Source organism: Myotis myotis, unplaced genomic scaffold (assembly GCF_014108235.1).
Source record: "Myotis myotis isolate mMyoMyo1 unplaced genomic scaffold, mMyoMyo1.p scaffold_m19_p_42, whole genome shotgun sequence".
NCBI classification, from domain to species: Eukaryota; Metazoa; Chordata; class Mammalia; order Chiroptera; family Vespertilionidae; genus Myotis; species Myotis myotis.
The window spans coordinates 142,106-167,540 of NW_023416349.1; the positions used below are offsets into that span (position 1 = coordinate 142,106).

General features: G+C 55.3%; 2 protein-coding genes across 8 annotated transcripts; both read right to left on the reverse strand.

Moving 5' to 3' along the window:
* Positions 1-3,771: 3,771 nt before the first annotated feature.
* Positions 3,772-12,185, reverse strand: LOC118655140 (zinc finger protein interacting with ribonucleoprotein K-like). 2 transcript variants are annotated; one of them, XM_036306611.1, is made up of 4 exons: positions 12,008-12,185; positions 8,549-8,601; positions 6,650-6,776; positions 3,772-5,306 (listed from the first exon to the last, which is right to left on the reverse strand). In XM_036306611.1, exons 2-4 carry the CDS (start codon positions 8,561-8,563, stop codon positions 4,210-4,212), a joined length of 1,239 nt encoding a protein of 412 aa, XP_036162504.1. In that variant the 5' UTR covers positions 8,564-8,601; positions 12,008-12,185; the 3' UTR covers positions 3,772-4,209. The 2 variants fall into 2 exon arrangements, with proteins under 2 accessions (XP_036162504.1, XP_036162505.1); XM_036306612.1 differs by lacking the exon at positions 12,008-12,185 and having other exon boundaries at positions 8,549-8,707.
* A 2,588-nt stretch (positions 12,186-14,773) lies between these two features.
* On the reverse strand, positions 14,774-23,000 carry LOC118655143 (zinc finger protein 548-like). Of its 6 annotated transcripts, none has more exons than XM_036306613.1 (4): positions 22,831-23,000; positions 20,708-20,749; positions 19,177-19,303; positions 14,774-17,840 (listed from the first exon to the last, which is right to left on the reverse strand). In XM_036306613.1, exons 2-4 carry the CDS (start codon positions 20,726-20,728, stop codon positions 16,090-16,092), a joined length of 1,899 nt encoding a protein of 632 aa, XP_036162506.1. In that variant the 5' UTR covers positions 20,729-20,749; positions 22,831-23,000; the 3' UTR covers positions 14,774-16,089. The 6 variants fall into 6 exon arrangements, with proteins under 6 accessions (XP_036162506.1, XP_036162508.1, XP_036162507.1 ...); XM_036306615.1 differs by lacking the exon at positions 19,177-19,303 and adding an exon at positions 20,910-21,054; XM_036306614.1 differs by lacking the exon at positions 22,831-23,000 and adding an exon at positions 20,910-21,134.
* Between the last annotated feature and the right edge of the window lie 2,435 nt (positions 23,001-25,435).

Below are 25,435 nucleotides of genomic sequence, written 5' to 3' on the forward strand. Positions count from 1 at the left end.
TTTCTAAACCTAATTTTAAAAAAACAAACAAAAACTTTTCAACTCTGGAATGAGACCGCTTAAAACAAACACATTTGTAGAGGTGTACAAACATTTTTTATAGCCTGTTCTATAAGCTAGGTCAGTGGTCGGCAAACTCAGTCAACAGAGCCAAATATCAACAGTACAACGATTGAAATTTCTTTTGAGAGCCAAATTTTTTAAACTTAAACTATATAGGTAGTTACCTTGTTATTAACTTAATTAATTAGGGTGCTCCTAAGCTGGCCTTTGCTAAAAAGTCCTCAATCTGAGGGGTCGACCTCAACGAACGTACCCCCACTTCTTCAAAAATAGACTCCCCTAGGCCGAAAACCGACTTCTGCGCATGGGCCAGAAGTTTCAATCGCACTACATGCGGACCCGTATGTGGTATTTTGTGGAAGAGCCACACTCAAGGGGCCAAAGAGCCGCATGTGGCTCGGGAGCCGTGGTTTGCCGACCACTGAGGTAGGAAAACATCAGGCTCCTATCTGGCATCCCTTGGTTAGGCCCAAATCAGACACACGCCCCACCTCCAACCCCCCAGGGGTTCCCACTCACGGGAGGACAGGAGCACCAGGTGCCCCTTCCAGTGGCAGACCGTGGGGGGTGGGGTGGGGGGCGGGCGCCAGGTCTCCTGACTCCCCGCGGGCCCAGCAGTTCCATGAACCTCCGCGCTGGTTACTTAAGACGATGACGCCTAAGGGGCTGCACAGCGCAGGACACACACCTCCTCACTGTGGCCGCGCTGGGCCGCCCTGCGCCGCAGCCCGCCTCCCCCAGGTCACTCCGGCCTCTCAAGTCCAAATCCCTTCTGTCCCAACAACAACCGAGGCGGGTCGGCCGGTGCCAGACCGGTCAGGCGTGGAGAGCGGCCCACGTGAACCTCTGGGGACTGAGGGCGCAGGGGACTGGCGACCGGAATCAACCCGCAGGGACGGAGACGGAGAGATGCTGGGGGCTGTGGGGACGCAGCAGCCTCGACGGGGGACCCAAGAGGCGGCCGGGAGGGCGGGGAGCCCCCCGAACCGCGCCCCCTCCCGGCGCTCTTCTCTCGGGACCGCGGGGCGCACTGCACAGGTGGCGGCCCATCGCCAGGGTCCGCAGCTGCCCCTCTGGGCAACCGTCCGGCCAGCTCACCCGCGCGGTTGGCTCAGGACCATTGGCGCCGGGGCCCTCGCAGCCCAGAAAGTGAGGCGCCCGGCGACCCCGGGAAGGCGGGACCCGCTCAGGGGGGGCCCGGAAGCCTCAGGCAGGTGGCTCCTGGGGACTCACGGCCTCGGCCCGGAAGCCACGGCGCAGGGCAGCCCGGGTACCCGGACTGGCCGGGCCTCGGTGCGCACCCGCGGGCTCTGCCGCCGCCCCGACTCTCCCACCGACGCCGACGCCCCGCGCCACGGGCGAGGCTGCCCCTAGAGATGGTCTTTTCAGCCTGATTGGCTTTTATTTTTGTTGTTTTTTAATCCTCACCGGAGGGTAGGTGCTCATTGATTTTTAGGGAGAAAGGAAAGGGAAAGACAGAAACATCCATGTGAGAGACACAGGGATCAGTTGCCTCCTGCACCCGCCACACCTGGGCTCGGGCCGGGGAGGAGCCTGCAACCGAGGTGCGTGCCCTTGACCGGAATCCAACCCGGGCCCTTCGCTCTATGCACTGAGCTACACCGGCCAGGGCAGCGGCTTAAGTCTCGCTCTTGCGCGAGGAGGCGGCTCAGGGCCTGGACGGGAGCGGCGCCCGCAGGAGGGGCCCCGGGAAAGGCCTGGACGCAGCCCCGTCACCGCAAAACGCGCCGGGATTCAACCCGACAAACGCCAAGGCGGGCGCCTCGGGCTGCCCCGCGCCCCGCTACTCACCGTCGGGTCCGCCCCCCGTCAGCCTCAGGGACGCTCCCCGGCGACGGGCCCCCGCCCTGCGTTTCAAGACGAAGACGAGGAACCTGACCGCGGGAGGACGGGCGGGGGCTGCCGGCTCCGCGCGCCACCGGGAAACGCGCGCCGCGCCCTGGACGCCGCCTGGACCGCGCGCCCACTGGCGAGAGAGCTGCGCGCCTGCGCACAGGGGCCCGCAGTTGGCTACCGCTCAGAGTGGGGGTTGGGGTCTGGGACCCCAAGGTCACCCTCGGATCTGTAGAGACCCGAGGGCGGGGGCACCGGGTGGGCGCTGAGCCTCCAGACCTGGGCCAGGACTGCGGGCGCTGGGAGGGGGTGGGTGAGCGTCAGCGCTGCGTGGACTGGTCCTGCCCACAGGCCTCAGCGGTGCGCAGGGTTAGCCTTATGTTGTTTTATTTCAGAGGGAGGGAGAGGGAGAGAAACGTCAATGATGCGAGAGAATCAGGGATCGGCTGCCTCCTGCACAACCCCCATGGGGAAACCCAGCCGGAACTGGGCATGCGCCCTGGTGGTGAATGGAACCCTGACCTCCTGGTTCCTCGGTTGATGCTCAACCACTGAGCCACCCAGGCCCCGCAAAGCAAACATTTTTTTTAAAGAGTTGAGTCATTTTTTTATATATATATATTTTATTGATTTTTTACAGAGAGGAAGGGAGAGAGATAGTTAGAAACATCGATGAGAGAGAAACATCGATCAGCCGCCTCCTGCACACCTCCCACTGGGGATGTGCCCGCAACCCAGGTACATGCCCTTGACGGGAATCGAACCCGGGACCCTTCAGTCTGCAGGCGGAAGCTCTATCCACTGAGCCAAACCGGCCAGGGCAGCAAACCCATTTTTAAGACAATTAACCACCCGCCCAACCCCTGCAGGAGGCTGACTAATGTCCCCCAAAGATGTCCACTCCTCAGTCCTGGGCCTCGCGGGGTCACCGATCCGGGTTTTGAGGGGAGGCTCCCCTATCGCTCCTCGGCCTCTGGCTGAGATGGAGTGGGATTACCTGTATCTGCCCAGGATGTGACCATGTGCCCTCACCCGAGGCCGCAGAGGGGACGCTGTCCTTGGGAAAGGCTGAAGCAAGAGGGAGGCGGGAGTTAAGGACACAAGACGCAGCTCTGGGGGCCGGGACAGAGTCCACCCCGGAGCCTCCAGGGACTGCGCCCTGACCAGCCCCTTGGTTTTTTATCCAAATGAGGGGCCAGCGATGAGTCAGCAGAGGGCAGAGTCCAGGAGACCTCACCCAGCGGGGTCACAGGGGTGGTGCTCGTCTGCCGCCCATGGTGTGTGACCACACACGCTGAAGCCGTATTGCTAACAAGGGGACCCACCGAACGAAACCTTGGTGTTGCCCCCCGAGTTTCCATCACAAACATGGAGCAGCACCCGTGTGGCTGCCCAGTTACTCAGACCTGGGCTTTCCAGAGGACAAAGGCAGACTCTCCACTGTCAATACGAACTGGCATCGAGGCCCTGGCCTGTGTGGCTCAGTGGATAGAGCGTCCGCCTGCAAACTGAAGGGTCCCAGGTTCGATTCCCGTCAAGGGCATGTACCTTGGTTGCGGCCATATCCCCAGTGGGGGGTGCGCAGGAGGCAGCTGATTGATGTTTCTCTCTCATCGATGTTTCTAACTCTCCATCCCTCTCCCTTCCTCTCTGTAAAAAATCAATAAAATATATTTTTTAAAAAAGAAAGAAAGCCCAAACCAGTTTGGCTCAGTGGATAGAGCGTCCGTCTGCTAACTGAAGGGTCCCAGGTTTGATTCCGGTCAAGGGCATGTACCTTGGTTGTGGGCACATGCCCAGGAGGGGGTGTGCAGGAGGCAGCTGATCGATGTTTCTAACTCTCTGTCCCTCTCCCTTCCTCTCTGTAAAAAATCAATATATTAAAAAAAACAAAAACAAAAAGATGCGCCAAAGCTTTCCTAAAAAAAAAATAAAAAACATGTCAGCTGCTGCCTCGCTCCCCCGTGGTACCTGCCTGTCTGGCCCGAGCCCCGCCGGGAGCCTCTCCGAAGGTGCCCAATGCCAGCCTGAAGAACTGTGCTGTCAGCTGTGCCTCAGGGGTCAAAAGCGAGGTTGTAGCTACAGGGTTTTTTCATTTTCTCATATGTTGTGTGACAGAGAGCTCACTCCCTGCTATCCCATCTCATGCCCAGGCCTTTCTCCACTGTGACATTTCTGATGCTGAGTGAGGTTAGACTTCCAGCTGAAGACTTTCCCACATTAGCAGCAGCCACAGTCTGCCTGGGACATGAAGTTCCTGGTGCTGAGTAAGAGTGGATCCTGCAGGAAGACCTACCCACACCTGCTGCACCCCTGGGGCCTGTCTCTGACGTGGCCTTTCCGATGCCGGGCCAGTTGGGTGCCTTGGTTGAAGAACTCTCCACACTCGCTGCACCTGTAAGACCTGGCTCCTGTGTGAACTCTCTGGTGTTTGCTGAGGGTGGAACTTTGGCTAAACACCTTGCCACACTCGGTGCACTCATAGGGCCTCTCACCAGTGTGGATCCTCTGATGTATAATAAGGCTGGGACTCTGGGTAAAACATTTCCCACAGTCACTGCACTCGTAAGGCCTCCTTCCTGTGTGAACTCTCTGGTGTTTTATGAGGTTGGAGTTGGAAGTAAAGAATTTTCCACAGTCGCGGCATTTATAAGGCCGTGACCCAGTGTGGATTCTCTGATGCTCACTAAGGCTGCAGCTATGGCTGAAAAATTTCCCACAGTCGCTGCACTGATACGGCCTCTCTCCCGTGTGAACTCGCTGGTGCCCAACAAGCGTGTGTTTGTAGCTAAAGGTTTTCCCGCACTCGCTGCACTTGTACGGCCTCTCTCCCGTGTGAGTCCGCTGATGCCGAACAAGCGTGTGTTTGTAGCTGAAGCTTTTCCCGCATTCGCTGCATCCGTGCGGCCTCTCTCCACTGTGAGTTCTCTGGTGCTGAGCAAGTCTGTACTTTTGGCAGAAGGCTTTCCCACAGTCACTGCACACGTAGTGCTTTCGTCCCGGGCGAAAGGCCTCCGCACGCTCGCCGTGTGTGCGCGGGTAGAAGCGGCAGTTGGTGGGGGAGCCCCTCCCAGACTCCCAGCACATGAACGGCTCCTCTGAGGCACGGGCTGTGCAGCTCTTCCCACAGGAGGCCCGGTCTGTGTTCCTTCTGGAGAGTTCCTCTCCACTGTGCTGGAGCTGGTGACCTTTCCCAGGTGCCCCAGGCAGTTCCTGCTCAGTTTCCCCGAGACTGTCAGTCAGGGGTGAAAAGCCTTCTGAGGCCAGGCCACACGTCTCCCAGGGGTTGGCCTCCTGCATGGACAGACCTGCCTTTGGAATGTTTCTCTGTGACGTTTCAGCAACATTCTGCTCAGAAGCTGTGTCTTTATCTCCTGTCCTATGCCAACCTGGAAGCAGAGAAACACGGGTGTGGGTGGGGTAGAGGCAGCCCCATCAGTGTGTCTGCCCACCAAGGAGTGAGTCCACGGGGATCCCTAACTGAGGCTGAAGGAGGGCTCTGTGCGTAACAGGCTGCTAAACGGGGCAGCACAGGGGATCCCTCGGCCGAAGACACAGGACGAGGCAGGTCCACAACTCACACCTCTGCGCACACTTCACCTGGGCCAGTGCTGCTGCTGACACGTGTGCTGCAGGTGAGGGTGGCCCAGGAAAATCCGACTCCACTGAGTAGCTTGGGTGCAAGGGCTATTCAGGGACAGAGGCGCAGACCCCATAACACATTAATTAAGTGAGGCCAATACTGGGGCGCACAGCAAAGGGCGCAGTGGAACGGAGGGTGCGAGAGGTGAGGGTAATCCAGCGTCAAAAGTCAAAAATGAAAGGTGCACAGGTGCCAAGAATGGGGAGTCAGTGTGGTTCAGTGGATAGAGCATCCGCCTGTGGACTGAAGGGTCCCGGGTTCAATTCCAGTCCAGGACACATGCCCGGGTTGCGGGCTCGGTCCCCAATGGGGGGCGTACAGGAGGCAGCTGATCAGTGGTTCTCTCTCATCACTGATGTTTCTATCTCTCTTCCTTCTTCTCTGAAATCAATAAAAATGTATTAAAAAAAAAAAAGAAGAGGGAGTTCAGAGACATGTGGCATAAAGACAGCCACTGGTCTGGTCTCCGGAACAGCGCTGGGCACACGGGTGTGTCTGTGATATGAGCCGACCCCAGTCATGCTATCCCGTCCTCCCCGATGTCAACCAGCAGGACCAGCCACAGCTGAGCCCTCTTGCTGTGCCTGCAGCATGTCCACTCCTTCCTGGGCCCAGGGCTGTCCTCCCAGCCCCCCCCAGACCCCATGCGACCAGCAGGCACGGTCCCTACGGAAGACATAGGTCAGGTGAGCACGGGCCCAGGGCCACACTAACCCAATACCTCATCGCCCTGGAAGCTCCGAGGAGGGCACCACAGAGACACCCAAATGCCTCTTCCCCGCCCCAAAGGGGAGGATGCTGGGTTCCTGCGCGTCCTGGTGCATTCAGACCCCAGAAAATGCCAGCTACAGGGGCAGGACCTGGAGCAGAGATGGCCTGGGGGCAGGGAGTGGCTGAGTCCCGCGTGGGATGAGCCCCAAGTCTCTTGACCCACAGACCTTCCATGGTGCCGGGCTGTGCAGCCGGAGGCGAGGCTCACGGGACCCGTCTGAGAACTTGCGACAGGGCCCCACAGGGCCCAGCTGTGAGGAGAGCAGAGCTGCCTGGGAACAATGGGGAAGGCGGGGGGTGGGGTGGGGGGGGCCTTACCCAGCGAGGCAACCAGTGTGCAGACCTCCAGCATCACGTCGCAGTACAGCACCCGCTGAGCCTCGTCCAGAAGCCCCCACTCCTCCAGGGAGAAGAACACGGCCACGTTCTCGAAGGTCACGGGGCCCTGTGAGGGGGACAGCAGGGGGCTGTCAGCAGCACCTTCCCCCCAGGACCCATCACCACCCACATCCACCCTCCACCCTTCATCCCGGGGCCCCACCTGGAGCAACAGGTGCCGGACCCAGCAGACATCAGCCTGGAGTCCCTTCTGTCCTAACCTCCCGGTGCCAGGGCCCTGGGCAGCCAGTGCACACACCAGACCCCTGGCACACGGCTGATCTCCCCACCGAATGCCCCGCGCTGCACGTGGCCTCTAGGACGCGCCACGGGATCCCACGTACCTAACCCTCCAGCGCCTCCCGTCCCACTCACAGGCCTGGCTCCAGCCTCAACCCCCTGAGCCACCTGCGGGTGCAGAGCCACGAATCCCTGTCTGCCCTCAGGGAGCACACGGTCTCTGCCCAGGTAACACCCATGCGAAGTCTGCCCCTGCGTGACACACCTGGGGGAGCTAGTCTGCTGTCTGACCACACCTCCCGCCAGCGCCTCAGGCTCAGGGAGGCCGAGAAGCACCTGTCAGACTCCACTCCACTCCCCACTCCCCCACGGGAACCTGGGCGCCTGCTGGGCTGTCCCCTCCCCATCTCGTCCTGCTGAGGACCAACCACGACTCCTCCTTCTGCCTTTAGGACACACACGGCCCCCATGCCCCTCCCTGGTCCCCAGGGTCCGCCGGGACCTGAGCGTGCCCGTCCACAGCAGACCCAGCGTCCCGCACTGCTGGCCACATCATGGGCATCTCCAGCCTGAGGCCCTCCTTCTAGATCAGGGTTCTCAACCTTCTGGCCCTTTAAATACAGCTCCTCATGGTGTGACCCAACCATAAAATTATTTTCGTGGCTACTTCATCCCTGTCATGTTGCTACGGTGATGAATCGTCATGTGAATATCTGATATGCAGGATGGTCCTAGGCGACCCCTGTGAAAGGGTCGTTCGACCGCCAAAGGGGTCGCGACCCACAGGTTGAGAACCGCTGTGCTAGATCCTCGCGTTCATCTGTCCACTCTCACGTGTGCTCGGGAGTCTCTGGGACACGGAGGACTCAATGCGACCCACACCGAATCCCTCAGGTTCTCACTGGAAAGCAGTCCCTCTTCCACGGCTTCCCCGTCTCCGCGGACGGCCCTTCCCACCCTCCCGTCATCGGTGACCTGTCACCCTCCACATTGCTCACTTTACAAAATCCAATGCCGAGTCTTTCTCCCACTCCCAGTCCGGCCACAATCCATGCCTTCTTCTGTCTTTGTAAAAACTTTATTATTTTTTAAATTGATTTCAGAGAAGAAGGAAGAGAGAGAGATAGAAAATCAATGATGAGCCCTGACTGGTTTGGCTCAGTGGATAGAGCTCCGGCCTGCGGACTGAAGGGTCCCAGGTTCAATTCCGGCCGAGGGCACATGCCTGGGTTGCAGGCTCGTTCCCCAGTAGGGGGTGTGTAGGAGGCAGCCAATCAATGATTCTCTCTCATTGCCCTGAGGACTCAAGGGTCCCAGGTTCGATTCCGGCCAGGGGCATGTACTTTGGTTGCGGGCACATCCCCGATGGGGGTTGTGCAGGAGGCAGGTGATCGATGTTTCTCTCTCATTGATGTTTCTAACTCTCTATCCCTCTCCCTTCCTCTCTGTAAAAAATCAATAAAATATATTTTTAAAAATTGGGGATCTCTCAACCTCTGACCTGGACTTCCAAACCTGACTCTAGGATTTCTCTAGGGCTGCCGGGCACCCAGGGGAAAAGGAGAGGCAGCAGGAGAGCTGCAGACACGGGGTACCCACCTGCACAAGGTCCATCGCTGCTCCGGCTGAGAGCCCCGGGGAGCCCGCGGGACCTGGGGGGAGAGCAGGTCGTGTTAATTTAATTCTTGTCGGCAGTGCAAACAGAATGAGAAATGACGGACACACAACACTTCAGGTGAAGGGGGAAACAGAGAAAATAAAGCACGTTAAAGAGGGTAGAATATACAGTCGTGCCGTAAGGTCATGTGGCTAGCAGGGGAAAACCCCGTGTCAATCACACTTGGTGTACAAGTAGCATCCACGAGACGTAAGAAAAGGTGACGAAGGGGGTGGGGGGCAATGGGGGAGGATAAGGACACATATGTAACACCTTAATCAAGGAAGAAAGAATTTTAAAAAATAAAAGCATTTAACTCATTTGAAAAAAAAAGAGAAAAGGTGATCAGCCCTGGCTGGTGTGGCTCAGTGGATAGAGCAGTGGTGGCGAACCTTTTGAGCTCAGCGTGTCAGCATTTTGAAAAACCCCAACTTAACTCTGGTGTCGTGTCACACACAGAAATTTTTTGATGTTTGCAATCATAGTAAAACAAAGACATATTTTTGATATTTATTTTATACTAGAGGCCCGGTGCACAAAAATTTGTGCACTCAGGGGGGAGGGGGGAGTCCTTCAGCCTGGCCTGTGCTCTCTCACAGTCTGGGACCCTCGGGGGATGACCACCTGCGGGCTTAGGCCTGCTCCCCGGGGGATTGCGCCTAAGCTGGCAGTCAGACATCCCTCTGGCAGCCCGGCAGCCCTTGGGGGATGGATGTCCACTTGCCAGCGGGGAGCAGGCCTAAACTGTAGTCGGACATCCTTAGCGCTGCTGAGGAGGCAGGAGAGGCTCCCACCACCACCGCTGTACTGGCAGCCATCCGCCTGACTTGTGGCTGAGCAGAGCTCCCCCATGTGAGAGCACCCTGACCACCAGAGGGCAGCTCCTGCATTGAGCGTCTGCCCCCTGGTGGTCAGTGTGTGTCATCATGACCAGTCATTCCTAGCCTTTCTGCTGTAGGGTCAGTTTGCATATTACCCTTTTACTATATAGGATAGAGGCCTGGTGCACGGGTGGCGGCCGGCTGTTTTGCCCAGAAGGATGTCCCAGATCAGGGTGGGGGTCCCGCTTAGGCGCCTGGCCAGCCTGGGTGAGGGGCTGATGGCTGTTTGCAGCTGGTCACACCCCCTTCAGGGTGGGGGTCCCCACTGGGGTGCCTGGCCAGCCTGGATGAGGGGCTGATGTTGTTTTCAGGCTGGCTGATGACTGAAGCTCCCAGCCTCTCCTTTTCTATTTTTTTATTCTGGGATTTATTTACCTTCTATAATTGAAACTTTGTTGCCGTCACTGGAGCTGAGAGCCGGCTCCTGCCCGCTCCAGCTCTGAGGCTATGGCCTGCTGATAGCAGGTATCTGGGGTTTGTTTACCTTCTATAATTGAAACTTTGTTGCTTTCGGAGCTCAGAGCCAGTCCGCAGCAGGCGGGGAACTTTGGCTTCCTCCATCACTGGAGCAAGCAAGCCTCCTGCTCACTTCAGCTGCGTGGCTGCCGGCCGCCATCTTTGTTGGTGGTTAATTTGCATATCGCCCTGATTAGCCAATGGGAAACGTAGCAAAGGTACGGTCAATTACCCTTTTTGTCTTTTATTAGATAGGATATTTAAATGCCATTTAACAAAGAAAAATCAACCAAAGAAATGAGTTCCCGTGTCACCTCTGACACGTGTGTCATAGGTTTGCCATCAATGCTCTAGTCTATAATAATATAAGCACAATATGCTAATTAGACCAGACGTCCTTGCAGATGTCCTTCCAAATGACCTTCCAGGCAAAGCCAGGGCCGGAGGGAAGCCCAGGTCCTGGGTCCCGTAGGGAAGCTGGTGCCGGCAGCCAGGAGAAGGCAGGCCTACTCTTGCACGAATTTTGTGCACTGAGCCTCTAGTTATTAACGAACTACAACATTCACTAATGACTGATGACTCTCATTGTGTGGCATTCATCTCCCTTACGCGCAGGCACACCATTGCTCTCTACTGACACCAGAAGCGAATATTCTAGCAGCCAATGGCCACATGTTTCGTCTTGGACTGACTTGCTGGGTATGTACAGCAGGAAATACTTTGCTTTCGGAGAACAAGAAAAATAGGTTTATTTGCGTGATGCTTACTCATCTTTGCAGTTACTCAGTGTCTGGTAAGTTCCTGTTCAAAAGAAAAATATTCATTTTTATTAAAATGTCCTATTATTTTGTGTTAACGACGACTCATTTATTTCAGCCCTTTGTATTCAGTGTCTCTATTGAGATAAACCTACATCTCTACGAAAATGGAAGCTTTGTTTTTTGTGGCCACATCCACTTACACCTTTTTATCTGGCCCGTGGGAGCCTGTGTGACCTGCTCGGGCTGCACCCTGTCCCTCTGGGGTTCTATGGGGGGTCCCCTGCTCAGGACTGATGACGGGATGGACTAAATTAAATGCCAGAGGCGCTGGATTTAACCGCCAGTCCCTCTACCAACCGGAAGTCAGGGGGTGGGACCCAAAGTCCCAGCCCGCCAATCATAGGGTCGGTTCTCACGACGACCCGCCCAGTTCCCAGGAGCTTCCCAAAAGTCCCCCGTTCACACCACCAAGAGGCCCCTTCACTGTCCACACCTGGGGCGCTCCCAGGGCTGGGGGGGCGGGGGAGGGGCGGGGCCGGGAGCCCATCCGTGACGAAGACCAAACACATTTCGGTCACCAAAACAATCAAATACTCATTTCTTAGAAATCACCACCTTCCAGAATTTCCATCGCTCAAGTCAGCACTCGAGGCCACACCCCCGCCCCTGCCCCCTGGACACAGAGACCTCGAGGCGACACCCCTGCCCCCTGGACACAGAGACCTCGAGGTGACACCCCTGCCCCCTGGACACAGAGACCCCCGAGGCGACACCCCTGCCCCCTGGACACAGAGACCTCGAGGCGACACCCCTGCCCCCTGGACACAGAGACCTCGAGGTGACACCCCTGCCCCCTGGACACAGAGACCCCCGAGGCGACACCCCTGCCCCCTGGACACAGAGACCCCCGAGGCGACACCCCTGCCCCCTGGACACAGAGACCTCGAGGCGACACCCCTGCCCCCTGGACACAGAGACCTCGAGGCGACACCCCTGCCCCCTGGACACAGAGACCTCGAGGCGACACCCCTGCCCCCTGGACACAGAGACCCCCGAGGCGACACCCCTGCCCCCTGGACACAGAGACCCCCGAGGCGACACCCCTGCCCCCTGGACACAGAGACCCCCGAGGCGACACCCCTGCCCCCTGGACACAGAGACCCCCGAGGCGACACCCCTGCCCCCTGGACACAGAGACCCCAAGGCGCACCCCTCGCCCCCGGCGGTCACGGGCCTGACGCAGAAACCCGGGCTCCTGCTCGGAGGAGGGGGCGGGGCAGGAGGCGGGGGGCGCAGCACCCACCTCGGTCGGGCTCCTGGGCGACGGGGCGGGAGGGGGCGCCGCCGTCACCGCCGGGCCCAGCCGGGCCTCCGAGCAGCGGGGACACCACCCCCGCCCCCGCGCGCTCTGTCCCGCGGCACCGCCCCAGCTCCGCCGCCTGAGAAACAGAGAAGAATCCAACTCACAGCCCCAGCGCCACGGCCAGGGGACGCCGCCGGAAGTCCCGCCTCCAGCGCGCGTGGGCACGTAAACGGCTCCATGCTAAACTCTCAATGGCCCTTCTGGCTGTCATCGGTCGCCGCAGAGCCTCCTGGGTAACGTAGTTTTTCCACTGATTCTTTCTCTGGTTCCCTCACAGTTTGGGGGATAAAGGCCCACCTATGACGCGAGGGGCGCTGGGAAGTGGCGGTCCCAGTCTCCAAGGATGCGGTGGGGCTTAGGAGCTCTTAAAGGGGACGTACCCGTTTCCCTGGGGTGCAGTCTAGCGCAAGTGTCAGAAATAGACATTTGAGCCCTAGCTGGTTTGGCTGAGTGGGTAGAGCGTCTTCCTGGGGACTGAAGGGTCCCAGGTTCCAATCCCGTCAAGGGCACCTGCCTGAGTAGGGGGCTCAATCCCCAGGGCCTGCAGGAGGCAGCTAATCAATGACTCTCTGTCATCATTGATGTTTCTAGCTCCCTCTCCCTTCCTATGAAATCAATAAAAGTATATTGAAAAAAGAAATAGAAGACGGGGGTAAGGGAGAGAGATCAACCAAAGGACTTGTATGCATGCATATAAGCATAAACAATGGACGTGGACAACAGGGGGTGAGGGAGAGGGCAGGATTGGGGGTGTGGGGGGACAATGGGGGGATAAGGACACATTTATTTTTAAAATATATTTTATTGATTTTTTACAGAGAGGAAGGGAGAGGGATAGAGAGTTAGGAACATCCATTAGAAAGAAACATCAATCAGCTGCCTCTTGCACACCCCCCACTGGGGATGTGCCTGCAACCAGGTACATGCCCTTGACCGGAATCGAACCTGGGACCCTTCAGTCCGCAGGCGGACGCTCTATCCACTGAGCCAAACCAGTTAGGGGAGGACACGTTTATAATACCTTAATCAATAAAGAAAAAAAGAAAAAGAAATAGACATTTGAGCCCTGGCCCCATAGCTAAGTTGATTAGAGTCACCTTGCATATGTCCCATATGCCAAGATTGTGGTTGGCTCCCCGGTCAGGGCCTATACAAGAAGCAACTAGTGGCCCTGGCTGGTTTGGCTCAGTGGATAGAGTGTCGACCTACAGACTGAAGGGTCCCAGGATCAATTCCAGTCAAGGGCACATGCCTGGGTTACAGGCTTTATTCAATGTGCAGGAGGCAGCCAATCAATGATTCCCTCTCATCATTGATGTTTCTGTCTCTCTCTTCTTCTCCCTTCCTCTCTGAAATCAATAGAAATATATATTTTTTAAAAAGCAACCAGTGAATGCATCAATAAATGGAACAAGAAACCAATGTTCCTTTCCCTCTAAAAAAATGATTCAATCAATAGATTTTTAAAAGTTAAAAAATAAAAATCCGGGAAGTTGTATTGACTTTCCACACTGGATATCATCATTAGGTCTCTGCTCCCAAAGCAGCTGTTGAGCCTCTGTCTCAATCAGGAATGTTCCATGAACAAAGGGGTGAAAGAAGGTGGGTGAGACAACCCTGGAAGCTGTGAAACAAAGTAAATGAAATGCAGGCAGGAACTACAAGGAGTTTTGTATACTATTTCTGCAGAACGAGGAACTGTGAGGAGAAGCAAACTGCCAGGGAAGTGTAATTGAAAAAAGAAGTATGCACTTAGTTATAATTTCTTTCAGATACAAAACAATTTTTATAAGTATGCCCATGCAATATTTATCTCTTATCTCAGTATGCATATGGAATCTATATATATAAAATCCTAATATGCAAATTGTCCCCTTGGGAGTTGGACTGGGAGTGCGATTGCTATGACATGCACTGACCACCAGGGGGCAGCGTGGAACGAAGGAAGGCTCCAGCTGGCCACTGGAAAGCCCTGATTGGCCCTGATCCCCGGCCAGGCCTAGAGACTCTACCTGTGCATGCATTTCATGCACCAGGCCTCTAGTAAGAAATTATTCCAATTTTACTGGTCCAGACGTTATTCACAATATGGCAAGCCTACTTTCTTAAAATAATTTTTTTTAAAAAAGCTATGTCATTCAATTGATTCTAGAGAGGAAGGGAGAGGGAAACGTCCATGAGAGATACATCAATCGGCTGCCTCCTGCACACCCCCGACTGGGGATTGAGCTGCAACCGGGCATGTGCCCTGACCGTGCATACAACTAACTGCTGACCTCTTGGTGCATGGGACTGTGCTCAAAGGAGCCACACAGGCCAGGGCTGAAAGCCGACTTTCCACATGACTATAGCTAGTAACCCATTCATCCTGCTACTCAGCCCTTCAATGTAAGTTCTGCTGGTTGGGAGGCATTTGTTCTTAAGGAGAAAGCTTCCATCAGAAGAAGAAGAATACTGTTTTTTAAAAAGAATAGTTTATTGCCCTGACAGGCGAGCTCAATGGTTAGAGTGTTGGCCCTGGCACCAAAGGATCAGGACCTTGCAGGAAGCAACCAATCGACGTGTCTCTGTCACATCGATGTTTCTCTGTCTCTCTAAAAAACAAAACAAAAAAAAACACACCTTCAGATTTAAAAACAAGAGACATTACTAGAAGAAAGAAGTCATATAAGAAGAGACAAATCTATATGCTGTGTACAAGGCAGATGATTCAAAATTTTTTATTGATAATGAATTCATATGAAACTGAACTTGTGTGTTAGGGTTAAACTTCACTTTCCCACTCTAAACAACTCTTCTCAGAGTGATTGTCAGAATGTAGAAGCACCGTGTTGTTTATACGTGTGCCACTGCGATAACACAGAGCCGTGCTTATTATTGGATGCGATGCTTTTGCACACACAACATGGATAATCCTAAAATGTATATATATATGTATGCGCTTAGTAAAAGCAGCTATACAAGAGTAACTGTAGGATTTATTTTATACAGTTCTAGAAATGCAAACTATAGTGTGTATCTGGGGATGACCAGTTGGGCAGAACTGGGAGAGACTATAAAGGGGCCAATGAAAACTGGCCCTGGCCGTGTAGCTCAGTTGGCTATTGCCTCATCCCGATACGCCAAGGTTGTGGGTTCAATCCCCTAGTCAGGGCACATACAAGAATCAACCAACGCATGCATAAATAAGTGGAACAACAAAATCAATGTTCCTTCCTCCGTAAAAATCAATACTTAAGAAAGAAAACTACAGGCTGATGGATATGTTCATTATCATGACTTTGGTGATGGTCCCCTTGTGTACACACATATGAAAATATATTTTACACTTTAAAAAAAATGCCATTTATGTTAATGTATCAATAAAACTGTTAAATAAAGAGTCCATACAAAATCTAGCTCTCCCTTCCTGTAGAAATATCCTAACATCTGGCAAAGCTCTACTGATTCCAGCAGCGCCATTCCTCATGTCTTAGGTGGGTCAACCCTGATTCCTTCTCAAACTAGAAGGAAATGCTGACAAATGCTTCAACGTGGGGAAATTATGCTCAGAAAAGCAACCAGTCATGGAAAGACAACTGCTGTATGACTCCACTTATATGAAATATCCTCAGGAATCAAATTCAGAGAGACAGAAAGCAGAATGTGGTTGCCTGGTGCAGTAGGGCAAGGGTAGGAGGAGCTGTTTCATGAGTATGGAGTTTCAGTTTTACAAGATAAAAAAAATACTGGAGATTAGTTACACAAATATGTGAATTTTGTGTGTGTGTGTGTGTGAATTTTTAACATGACTAAACTGTGCCATTAAAATGCTAGAGGGTAAACTTTGTTACAGGCATTTTAACCACAATTAAAAACGTAAAATTAAGACTAAAAACTACATTACAGTAGTTCCTGGGGATAAATTAGAGCAGACATTTGGCTGAAGTCCTTCACCATTTGCTATACTCTCTCTGAGATGAATCTTTGGTGCCAGAGTGTGGCTGGAGGTTTGGCTGAGCACGTGCCCATATTCACTGCACTCACAGTCTTTCTCCATCATGAAATCTCTGATGTGTCACGGGATGGGAGTTGCACTTAAAGGCGTTCTCGCATTCACCGTATTCCGAAGGCCCTAACCCAGTGTGAACTCGTAAGTCCCTTCTCCAGGGGAATGAGTTTAGCGTGGTATCCAGAAGGTTTACCGTCTTCTCTGCACTCCTGAGCTCCTTGCCGGCATGAATTCTGTTTAATGAGGTTGGAGCTGTAGCCGAAGAATTTCTCACCTTCACGCCTCTCACAGGCCTGTCTTGGCTGTGGATTTTCTGGTGATGAACAAGGTGGGACTTCCGAACGAAGGCCTTCTGACATTTGCTGCATGTGTAGGGCCTTTCTCCAGTGTGGATTTTTTGATGCTCAACAAGTATGTGTCTGTGGCTAAAGGCTTTCCCACACTCGCTGCACTCATAGGGCCTCTCTCCAGTGTGATTTCTCCAATGTTTCAGGAGGCTGGAGTTGTACCGGAAGAATTTCCCACATTCACTGCACTCGTATGGCCTCTCTCCAGTGTGAACTCTCTGATGTCTGAGGAGTCTGCAGTGGTACGTAAAGGCTTTCCCACATTCGCTGCACTCGTACGGCCTTGCCCCGGTGTGATTCTGCCAATGTTTAACGAGCTTGGACTTGTACCTAAAGAATTCCCCACATAAGCTGCACTCGTAAGGCCTTGCGACAGTGTGAACTCTCCGATGTCTGAGGAGCGTGGACGTGTAGCGGAAGAACTTCCCACATTCGCTGCACTCGTACGGCCTTTCCCCGGTGTGGACTCGCTGATGTTTGACGAGCGTGGAGTTGGACTGGAAGAACTTGCCACATTCCCGGCAACCGTAAGGCCTTTCTGCGGTGTGAACCCGCTGGTGCCTCACGAACGTCGAGCTGTACCTGAAAAACTTCCCGCATTCCCCGCACTCGTAGGGCCTTTCTACAGTGTGAACTCGCCCGTGTCTGACGAGTCTGTAGTTGTACTTAAAGAACTTCCCACACAATCGGCACTCGTACGGCCATTCTCCATTGTGAATGCTCTGATGTTTCACGAGGTTGGCTTTGTACTTGAAGAGTTTCCCACATTTGTTGCACTCAGACGGGCCTGACTCGGTGTGGACTCTCTGGTGGCCCATGAGGGTGGACTTGTACCTGAAGGATTTGCCACACTCGCTGCACTCGAAGGGCCGTTCCCCAGTGTGGACCCGCTGGTGCTGCACGAGGTGGAACTTCCTGAGGAAGGCCATGCCACACTTGCCGCACGCGTGCGGCCTCACTCCCGTGTGGATTTTCTGGTGCTGCACGAGGATCTGTTTCCGGCTGAAGCCTTTCCCACACTGAGAGCACCTGTGATCATTCCGTCCCATTTCCAAGGTCTCTCTGTACTTGGTGCCCCCCCGCGGCTTCCATCTGTTGTGAGGAGCCCAGTGCTGCAGGAGCCCCGGGGCGGCTGGGAAGCCCTCCCCAGCTTCGCTGCACAGGAAGGTCTTCTCTGCCAGGGGGACGCTGCCCCTTCCGGAGGCGTGGTCTCCCGGCTGCTCCAGATGCTGCTGGTAGAGATCTGTCCCACAGATGGGTAGGCCCTGATCGGGGTACATTCCATCACGCTCAGCCAGTTGCAAAATGCCTTTCGTCTCACAGGGCTGGGCCTTGTGGGTGGACGGGTCTGGCTTTGGAGTCCTGACCTGTGATTCTCCCACAGAATCTCCTTGCTCCAAAGGTGCCTCCTCACCCTGGGCGCCATGCCAACTCCCTGGAAGCAGAGAAATGGCAGTGACGTGCATGTTGATTTTGGTGGGAGGGGGTGGGCCCATTAGAAATGTGTGTCAGAGCCCCAGCTGGTTTGGCAAAGTGGGTATAGGGTCGGCCTGCGGACTGAAGGGTCTGGGTTCAATTCAGGTCAAGGGCACATGCCCGGGTTGCAGGCCTGATCCCCAGTAGGGGGCGTGCAGGAGGCAGCCAATCCATGATTCTCTCTCATCATTGATGTTTCTATCTCTCTCTCCCTCTCCCTTCCTCTCTGAAATCAATTTAAAAAAATAAATATATTTTAAAATAAATAAATAAAACATATTAATTCTTTAAAAAAATATATTGTAGTTCAAGGACGATTTAAGGCTACGTGCAGACCTCATGACAGCCTGAGTGTGGTCAAGTGTAAAGGGAGCAGGGAAGCTGAATGGGAAGTGTGGCTGGTGTGTGGCAGGAAGGGATTACAGGTCAGAGCAGAAATGAAAGTGGGGGGCGGGAGTAGAAACGAGCTGCAGCCACTGGTCCTGGCATTAAACAGTGATGAAAAGCGAGCGGGTAGCCCTGACTGGTGTGGCTCAGTGGCTAGAGCGTCGGCCTGTGGACTGAAGGGTCCCGGGTTCAATTCCCATCAAGGGCACACGCCCATGTTGTGGGCTCGATCCCCAGTAGGGGGCGTGCAGGAGGCAGCCGATCCATGGTTCTCTCTCATCATCGATGTTTCTATCTCTCTCCCTCTCCCTTCCTCTCTGAAATCAATAAAAAAATAAATAAATAAATAAAAGATTCCCATCAAGAGGCAACCGATCAATAAACCTCTCATCTTTGATGTTTCTCTCTCTCTCCCTTCTCCTTTCCTCTTTGAAATCAATAAAATATATTTTTAAAAAATTATCAGAACTTCACAGCAGAGACAGTCGAAATAACCCAGTGGTCCCTAAAATTAGCAACTATGTTGGGGCTTAAAATTCTTGACTCAGGCGGATCCCAAGAAATGTCAGCACGAGGAGGGGCAGGGCCTGGGCACCGAGGTCCCAGGATATGGCCTGAGTGACCCCCCAGGGAGACCAGCTCTGGGGGAACCCATGGGGCATCTCTCACAACCTTCATGATTCCCAAGTCCCCAGCCCCGTCTCGCGAGGACTCAGAGCAGCACGGACAGGGCTGCGTGGGGACAGCGGGGACAGCGCACGGGGCCCGGCCTTGGCACCAACAACACGGGTGCCAGGAACCAGGAGAGGCAGCAGTGCCCACGGTCTCCGGTGGGAAGGGCAGAGCCTCCCTGGGAAAGCGAAGGACGGAGCCCAGCCCGGGGCCCCGGGGGGGTGCGAGGGCCTTACCCACGGAGCACAGAAGGGCCACGTTCTCCAGCATCACGTTGTGGTACAGGCGTCGCTGGGCCTCATCCAGGAGCCCCCACTCCTCCCCGGAGAAGCGGATGGCCACGTCCTCAAAGACCACACGGCCCTGGGAAGGGGGACAGCTCAGCCCAGGAGCAGTTTCTTTCTTTCTTTTTCTTTTTTTTATTAATTTTTTACAGGTTCTTGACTTGAACCTCAAGTCACGTTTTTCTTTTATTTTTTAAAATATATTTTTATTAAAAATATATATATATTTTTTATTGTTTTCAGAGAGGAAGGGAGGGGAAGAGAGAAACATCAATGATAAGAGAGCATCATGGATCGGCTGCTTCCTCCCACGACCCCCACTGGGGATCGAGCCCACAACCCGGGCATGTGCCCTTGACCTGAATTGAACCCGGGACCCTTCAGTCCGCAGATCGATGCTCTATCCACTGAGCCACACCGGCCGGGGCAGCGGCCACCACTCTTGCGTGGCCCCTGGGGAAACTCGCCTGGACGGTTACAGGAAGTTCCTGCCAGGTCTCCCCGCCTTCTTCACACCCCGATTCTCTTCCCTCGGCAGCCAGAGGGGGCCTGTTAAAGTTTGGGTCATAGCACCTTCCAAGCTTCCCACCGACCTCAGATCAGAGGCCCGGGGCCTCAGGCTGTCATTCCAGGCGGGAGACCTGTGCTCCCCTCCCCACCCCGCACCGGGCTCCCCGTTCCCACCAGAGAGAACGGAGACCTGCAGGTCCCTTAACCTCCCAGCTGAACCGCCCCTGCTTGCATCTGAACACGCCAAATCCTGTGCCTAGGACTTCCTGGGACGTCTTTTTGTTAATTTCATTTTATTGACTTTTGGAGAGAGAGGGAGAGAGCCCTAGCCAGTGTGGCTCAGTGGATAGAGCGTCAGCCTGCAGACTGAAGGGTCCCGGGTTTGATTCTGGTCAAGGGCACAGGCCCGGGTTGTCGGCTCGATCCCCAGTGCGGGGCATGCAGGAGGCAGCCGATCCATGATTCTCTCTCATCATGGATATTTCTCTCTCTCCCTCTTCGTTCCTCTCTGAAAGAAAGAAAGAAAGAAAGAAAGACCTGCTCCATATGACCTGGGCCTGGAAACAAAATCCTGGGCCTGGTGAATGCACAGGGTCTTCAGACTCAAGGGAGGGAAAGAGTGAGAGACGGTTCAGGACGCTCCCCTTCCCTGAGGGCATAGGGCAGTGATGGTGAACCTTTTGAGCTTGGCGTGCCAGCATTTGGAAAAACCCTAACTGAACTCTGGTGCCGTGTCACATACAGAAATTTTTTGATATTTGCAACCATAGTAAAACAAAGACTTATATTTTTGATATTTATTTTATATATTTAAATGCCATTTAACAAAGAAAAATCAACCAATAAAATGAGTTTGCGTGTCACCTCTGACACGCGTGTCATAGGTTCGCCATCACTGTCATAGATACATGGAAGCGCCAGAACCACGGGGTGGTCGCCGGGATGGCTGAGCACAGACACGCCCTCCACTCACCTGTACAGGGTCCGTGAGCATTGCTGCCGCCGCCGTGGGACCCTGTGGGAAGAAGGCGGCCGTGAGAATGGGGTCGCCAGGGTAGGGCCCTACAGGCCGTGCTGGACCCCGACCCTGCCAGGCAGCCACGCGATCTCCGCCTGGTGGTCCGAGCCCAGCCCCTCAGCAAGCCGTGCCCCCTCCCATTCACAGCAGCTGAGACCTGGACGCAGCCCACGTGCCATCAGGAGACCAGTGGGTACAACAGCTGTGGGACGTTGACACCACGGGATGCTCTGCAGCTGTGAAAACGAAGGACCTCCAGCCCCGGCCGGTGTAACTCTGTGGATAGAGCGTCGGCCTGCAGACTGAAAGGTCCTGGGTTCGATTCTAGTCAAGGGCACAGGCCCAGGTTGCAGACTTCTCCCCAGCCTGGGGCCCTGGTCGGGGTGCGTGCAGGAGGCAACCAATCCATGTGTCTCTCTCACATCGATGTTTCTTTCTTTCCCTCTCTCTCCCACTCTCCCTAAAAATCAACGGGAAGCCCTAACCAGTTTGGCTCAGTGGATAGAGCGTCAGCCTGCGGACTGAAGGGTCCCGGGTTCGATTCCGGTCAAGGGCATGTACCTGGGTTGTGGGCACATCCCCAGTGGGAGATGTGCAGGAGGCGGCTGGTCGGTGTTTCTCTCTCATCGATGTTTCTAACTCTCTATCTCTCTCCCTTCCTCTCTGTAAGAAATCAATAAAATATATTAAAAATAAATCAACGGGAAAATATCCTTGGGTGAGGATTCACAAACAAACAAACGAAACATCGATGATGAGGGAGAATCATGGATCGGCTGCCTCCTGCACGCCCCACTGGGGATGGAGCCCACACCCGGGCCTGTGCCCTTGACCAGGAATCGAACCGTGACCTCCTGGTTCCTAGGTCGACGCTCAACCACTGAGCCACACCTGCCGGGCTGTTTATTGAGTTAGAGCAGCGGTTCTCAACCTCGGCTGCACATGAGACTCGCCTGGGAATCTTTTTAAAATCCTGATTTCTGGGCCTCCTCCTCCAGAAATTCTGTTTCTTTGTGATGGGGGGGTGGGGGGAGGCACAACATTCGTAACAAAGAAACAGAATTTCCGGAGGAGGAGGCCCGGAAATCAGGATTTTAAAAAGATTCCCAGGCGAGTCTCATGTGCAGCCAAGGCTGAGAGCCACTGATTTAGAGAAAGAGAAAGAGAGAGAGAGAGAGAGATTAATGTGAAGGAGAAACATAGACGTGTGGCCTCCGGATCCCGGCCCTTCGCGGCCCCGCCCTCCCCGCCCCCGGGAGGCCCCGGTGGGTCGGTCAGCCCAGCGGATGGAGCGCCCGCCGCGGACTGAAGGTCCGGGGTCCGGGGTGGGGGGTGTTGGCGGCCGGTGCCTGACTCTCTCATCGCGGATGTTCTCTCTCTCCCTCTCCCTTCCTCTCCGAAATCAATAAAAATATAGATCAAAAGAAAAAAAAACCTGGGATCTTGCTTTCCGCCTTACTTTCGCTCCCAACTGTTTTTGTTTGTTTTGTTGTTTTTGGCAACAGGAAGCCCTGGCGGCTGGAAGTTTCCTAGGTTCTCATCACAGTCCCCGGCGCCCCCCGCCCCTGCCCCCTGGACACAGAGACCCCGAGGCGCACCCCTCACCCCTAAACAGAGACCCCGAGGCGCACCCCTCACCCCTAAACAGAGACCCCGAGGCCCACCCCTCACCCCTGCCCCCTGGACACAGAGACCCCGAGGCGCACCCCTCACCCCCGCCCCCTGGACACAGAGACCCCGAGGCGCACCCCTCACCCCTAAACAGAGACCCCGAGGCCCACCCCTCACCCCTGCCCCCTGGACACAGAGACCCCGAGGCGCACCCCTCACCCCCGCCCCCTGGACACAGAGACCCCGAGGCGCACCCCTCACCCCCGCCCCCTGGACACAGAGACCCCGAGGCGACGCACTCCGCCCCTGCCCCCTGGACACAGAGACCCCGGCTCCCCAGGGCTCAGTCCGCCCCTTAGGGAACGCGGCCCCCCGCCCGCCCCCCGACGCCGGACAGGGGCCTGACGAGGGACCCGGGATCCTGCTCGGAGGAGGGGGCGGGGCGGGGCGGGGGGCGCAGCACCCACCTCGGTCGGGCTCCTGGGCGCGGCCCCGCCGCGGGCCTGAGGGAGGACCGGGGCGACGGGGCGGGAGCGGGGCGTCGCCGTCACCACCGGGCCCAGCCGGGCCTCCGCCGCCTCAGCTCCCGCTCTTCCTCCCGCCCCGCCCCTCCCCTCCGAGGCGCTGACCCCGGGCTAAACCCCGTCAAAATGACAATCAGAAAAAAAAAAAACAAAACACGCCGGAAGTCCCGCCTCCAGCGCACAATGCGCACGTAGTCCGCGCGCCTCTCCTAAGCCCTCATTGGCTCAGTTGCTCCTCGCACACCGAACAGACTTCTGGGTATTGTAGTTTCCGCTGCCGCCGCCACCTGTCAGGTCTCCGTCCGTAAGTCACTCCCAGTGGCGGATAAAGGCCGAGTGCCGGGTCAGGGGCGCCGGGAATGGAGTTAGTTCCGGGCTCCGAAAGGAGGGTGGGCTCCGCGGGCTCTTAAAGGGGACGTGCCCAGGTTTCTCGGGAGGCGGTTCAGGAAGCCACCAAGGTTAGAGGCCTGTTATTCTCAGACCCGCCCCACCAGGCCCGGCACGTTCCCACTCACAGCTGTCAGCTATCTTGGGGCTTTGCAGATACGCATGCTCTGCAGAACCAAGACGGTGGCGGAGGTGAATGCCGGTACACACGGCTCCTGGAACCGCAGCACAATTACAACTAAAACACAGAACCGCCTGACAGCGAGCTGAGTGGAAGTCTTACTTCTAGAGAAATAAGGACGAGGGCACACAGGAGGGGTGGAGGCGCCGAGCTATCCACGCGCTTTCCATTCACTTCAGTGCGGACTCCGAGGAAGCTCTGGACCTCTGAGCAGGCCCCAACCCCACTGAAACACTTCACGTCACTAACCAGGTCTCTGAAGCCCCGCCCCCAGGCTGTACATCACAATCTGGCCCTTGAAGCCCCGCCCCCAGGCTGTGTGTGTGTGTGTGTGTGTGTGTGTGTGTGTCGTTATCAGGCCCCTGAAGCCCCGCCCCCAGGCTGTGCGTCACTAAAGGACATCCAAACCCCGCCCCCACGCCTTGCACGCAGTCTGAGCTCTCATTGGTCAGTCGCCTCCGCCTCCGCACTGCCTTCTGGGTAACGTAGTTCCCTCGCCGTGCCCTGCGCTGTCTCAGAAGCAGGTCATTCCTGACCGTGAATACCGGCCAACCGGCAAAGGGAAGGGCGCTGGGGAACCGAGTTCCAGGGCCCGATCGGGGCCCGGCTTCGCTGGCTCTGGAAGCGGCTCCGCTCAGGTTTCCTCGGTCTGCGGTCCAGGGACTCGCAGAGACCGTTCAGGGAACTCGGGGGGTCGCGGCCGGTTCCCGAAGGCTGCGCTCGGGAAGGGGCAGCCCCCTCATGGCTGTCGGCCACCGAGTTGTCAGAGGCGCACTGAGGCTGTGGAGCTTTCTGAGCACCAGCAGGTTTGTCGGGGACAGTAAGACACGCCCCCAGGCAGGGCTATGGGGGGTCGGGGTGACAGGACCCCCTAACACCCCCCCGAAGTGGTCAGGATGTCGCTGTGCCTCGGCTGTCCCGCCTGTGTGGCTAGTGATGGTGTTCCAATGGAGGGAGCCACGTTTTAAAAATTAACGGAGTACATTTTATTTTTCCAGTTGCTCTTTTTATTTTTAATATATATATTTTTTATTCATCTCAGAGAGGAAGGGAAAGGGAGAGAGAGAAACATCAATGATGAGAGAGAACCATTGATCGGCTGCCTCCCGCACACCCCGCACTGGGGATCAAGCCGGGAACCGGGCATGTGCCCTGACCGGGAATCGAACCGTGACCTCTTGGTTCCTGGGCTGAGGCTCAACCGATGAGCCACACCCGGCTGGACCAGGGAGCCACATTTTAATGCAGGTCTTCATCACTCCACGTCTGAGGCATTTCCCACTTAGGAATCTGAAAGCTCTCCGCGAGGGACTTCTCTCTCCTGTGTGCACAGCCTGTGCCTTTCTGACAACTTGCCCGCGTGTGCAAAGGGAGCACCTTACCTCTGCGATGCAGGTTTGGGTGTCTGATCCGCCTCCTGCCTGGGAAGTGGTTCATCGTTGCATCTGTAATTGTAGTGACAATGTCTGCCAGGGCGTTGAGGTTCTCTCTGGGAAGACACTTATGAAGTGGGTATTACTCAGTGTTAATAATAGTAATGACTTGGTTGTTTTCCGAGGAAAGTGACAGAAATGGGTCTAGAGCAGCGGTTCTCAACCTGTGGGTCGCGACCCCTTTGGCGGTCGAACAGCCCTTTCACAGGGGTCACCTCAGACCATCCTGCATATCAGATATTTACATGACGGTTCATCACAGTAGCAACATGACAGTTATGAAGTAGCAACGAGCATAATTTTATGGTTGGGGGTCACAACATGAGGAACTGTATTTAAAGGGCCAGAAGGTTGAGAACCACTGTTCTAGAGGAATATGTGACAAGTTGGAGGGAAAAAAATAGGATTTCAGGGCCCGTTGAGTGAGAGGCACTGAGTGTGAAAAGTCAGAGAATGACACTGAGACCGTGGCTTGCTGAAACCCTGGCCACACTCAGGGTTTTGTCCCCAAATGTGATCCTCCTATATAACAAAAGGCTAATATGCA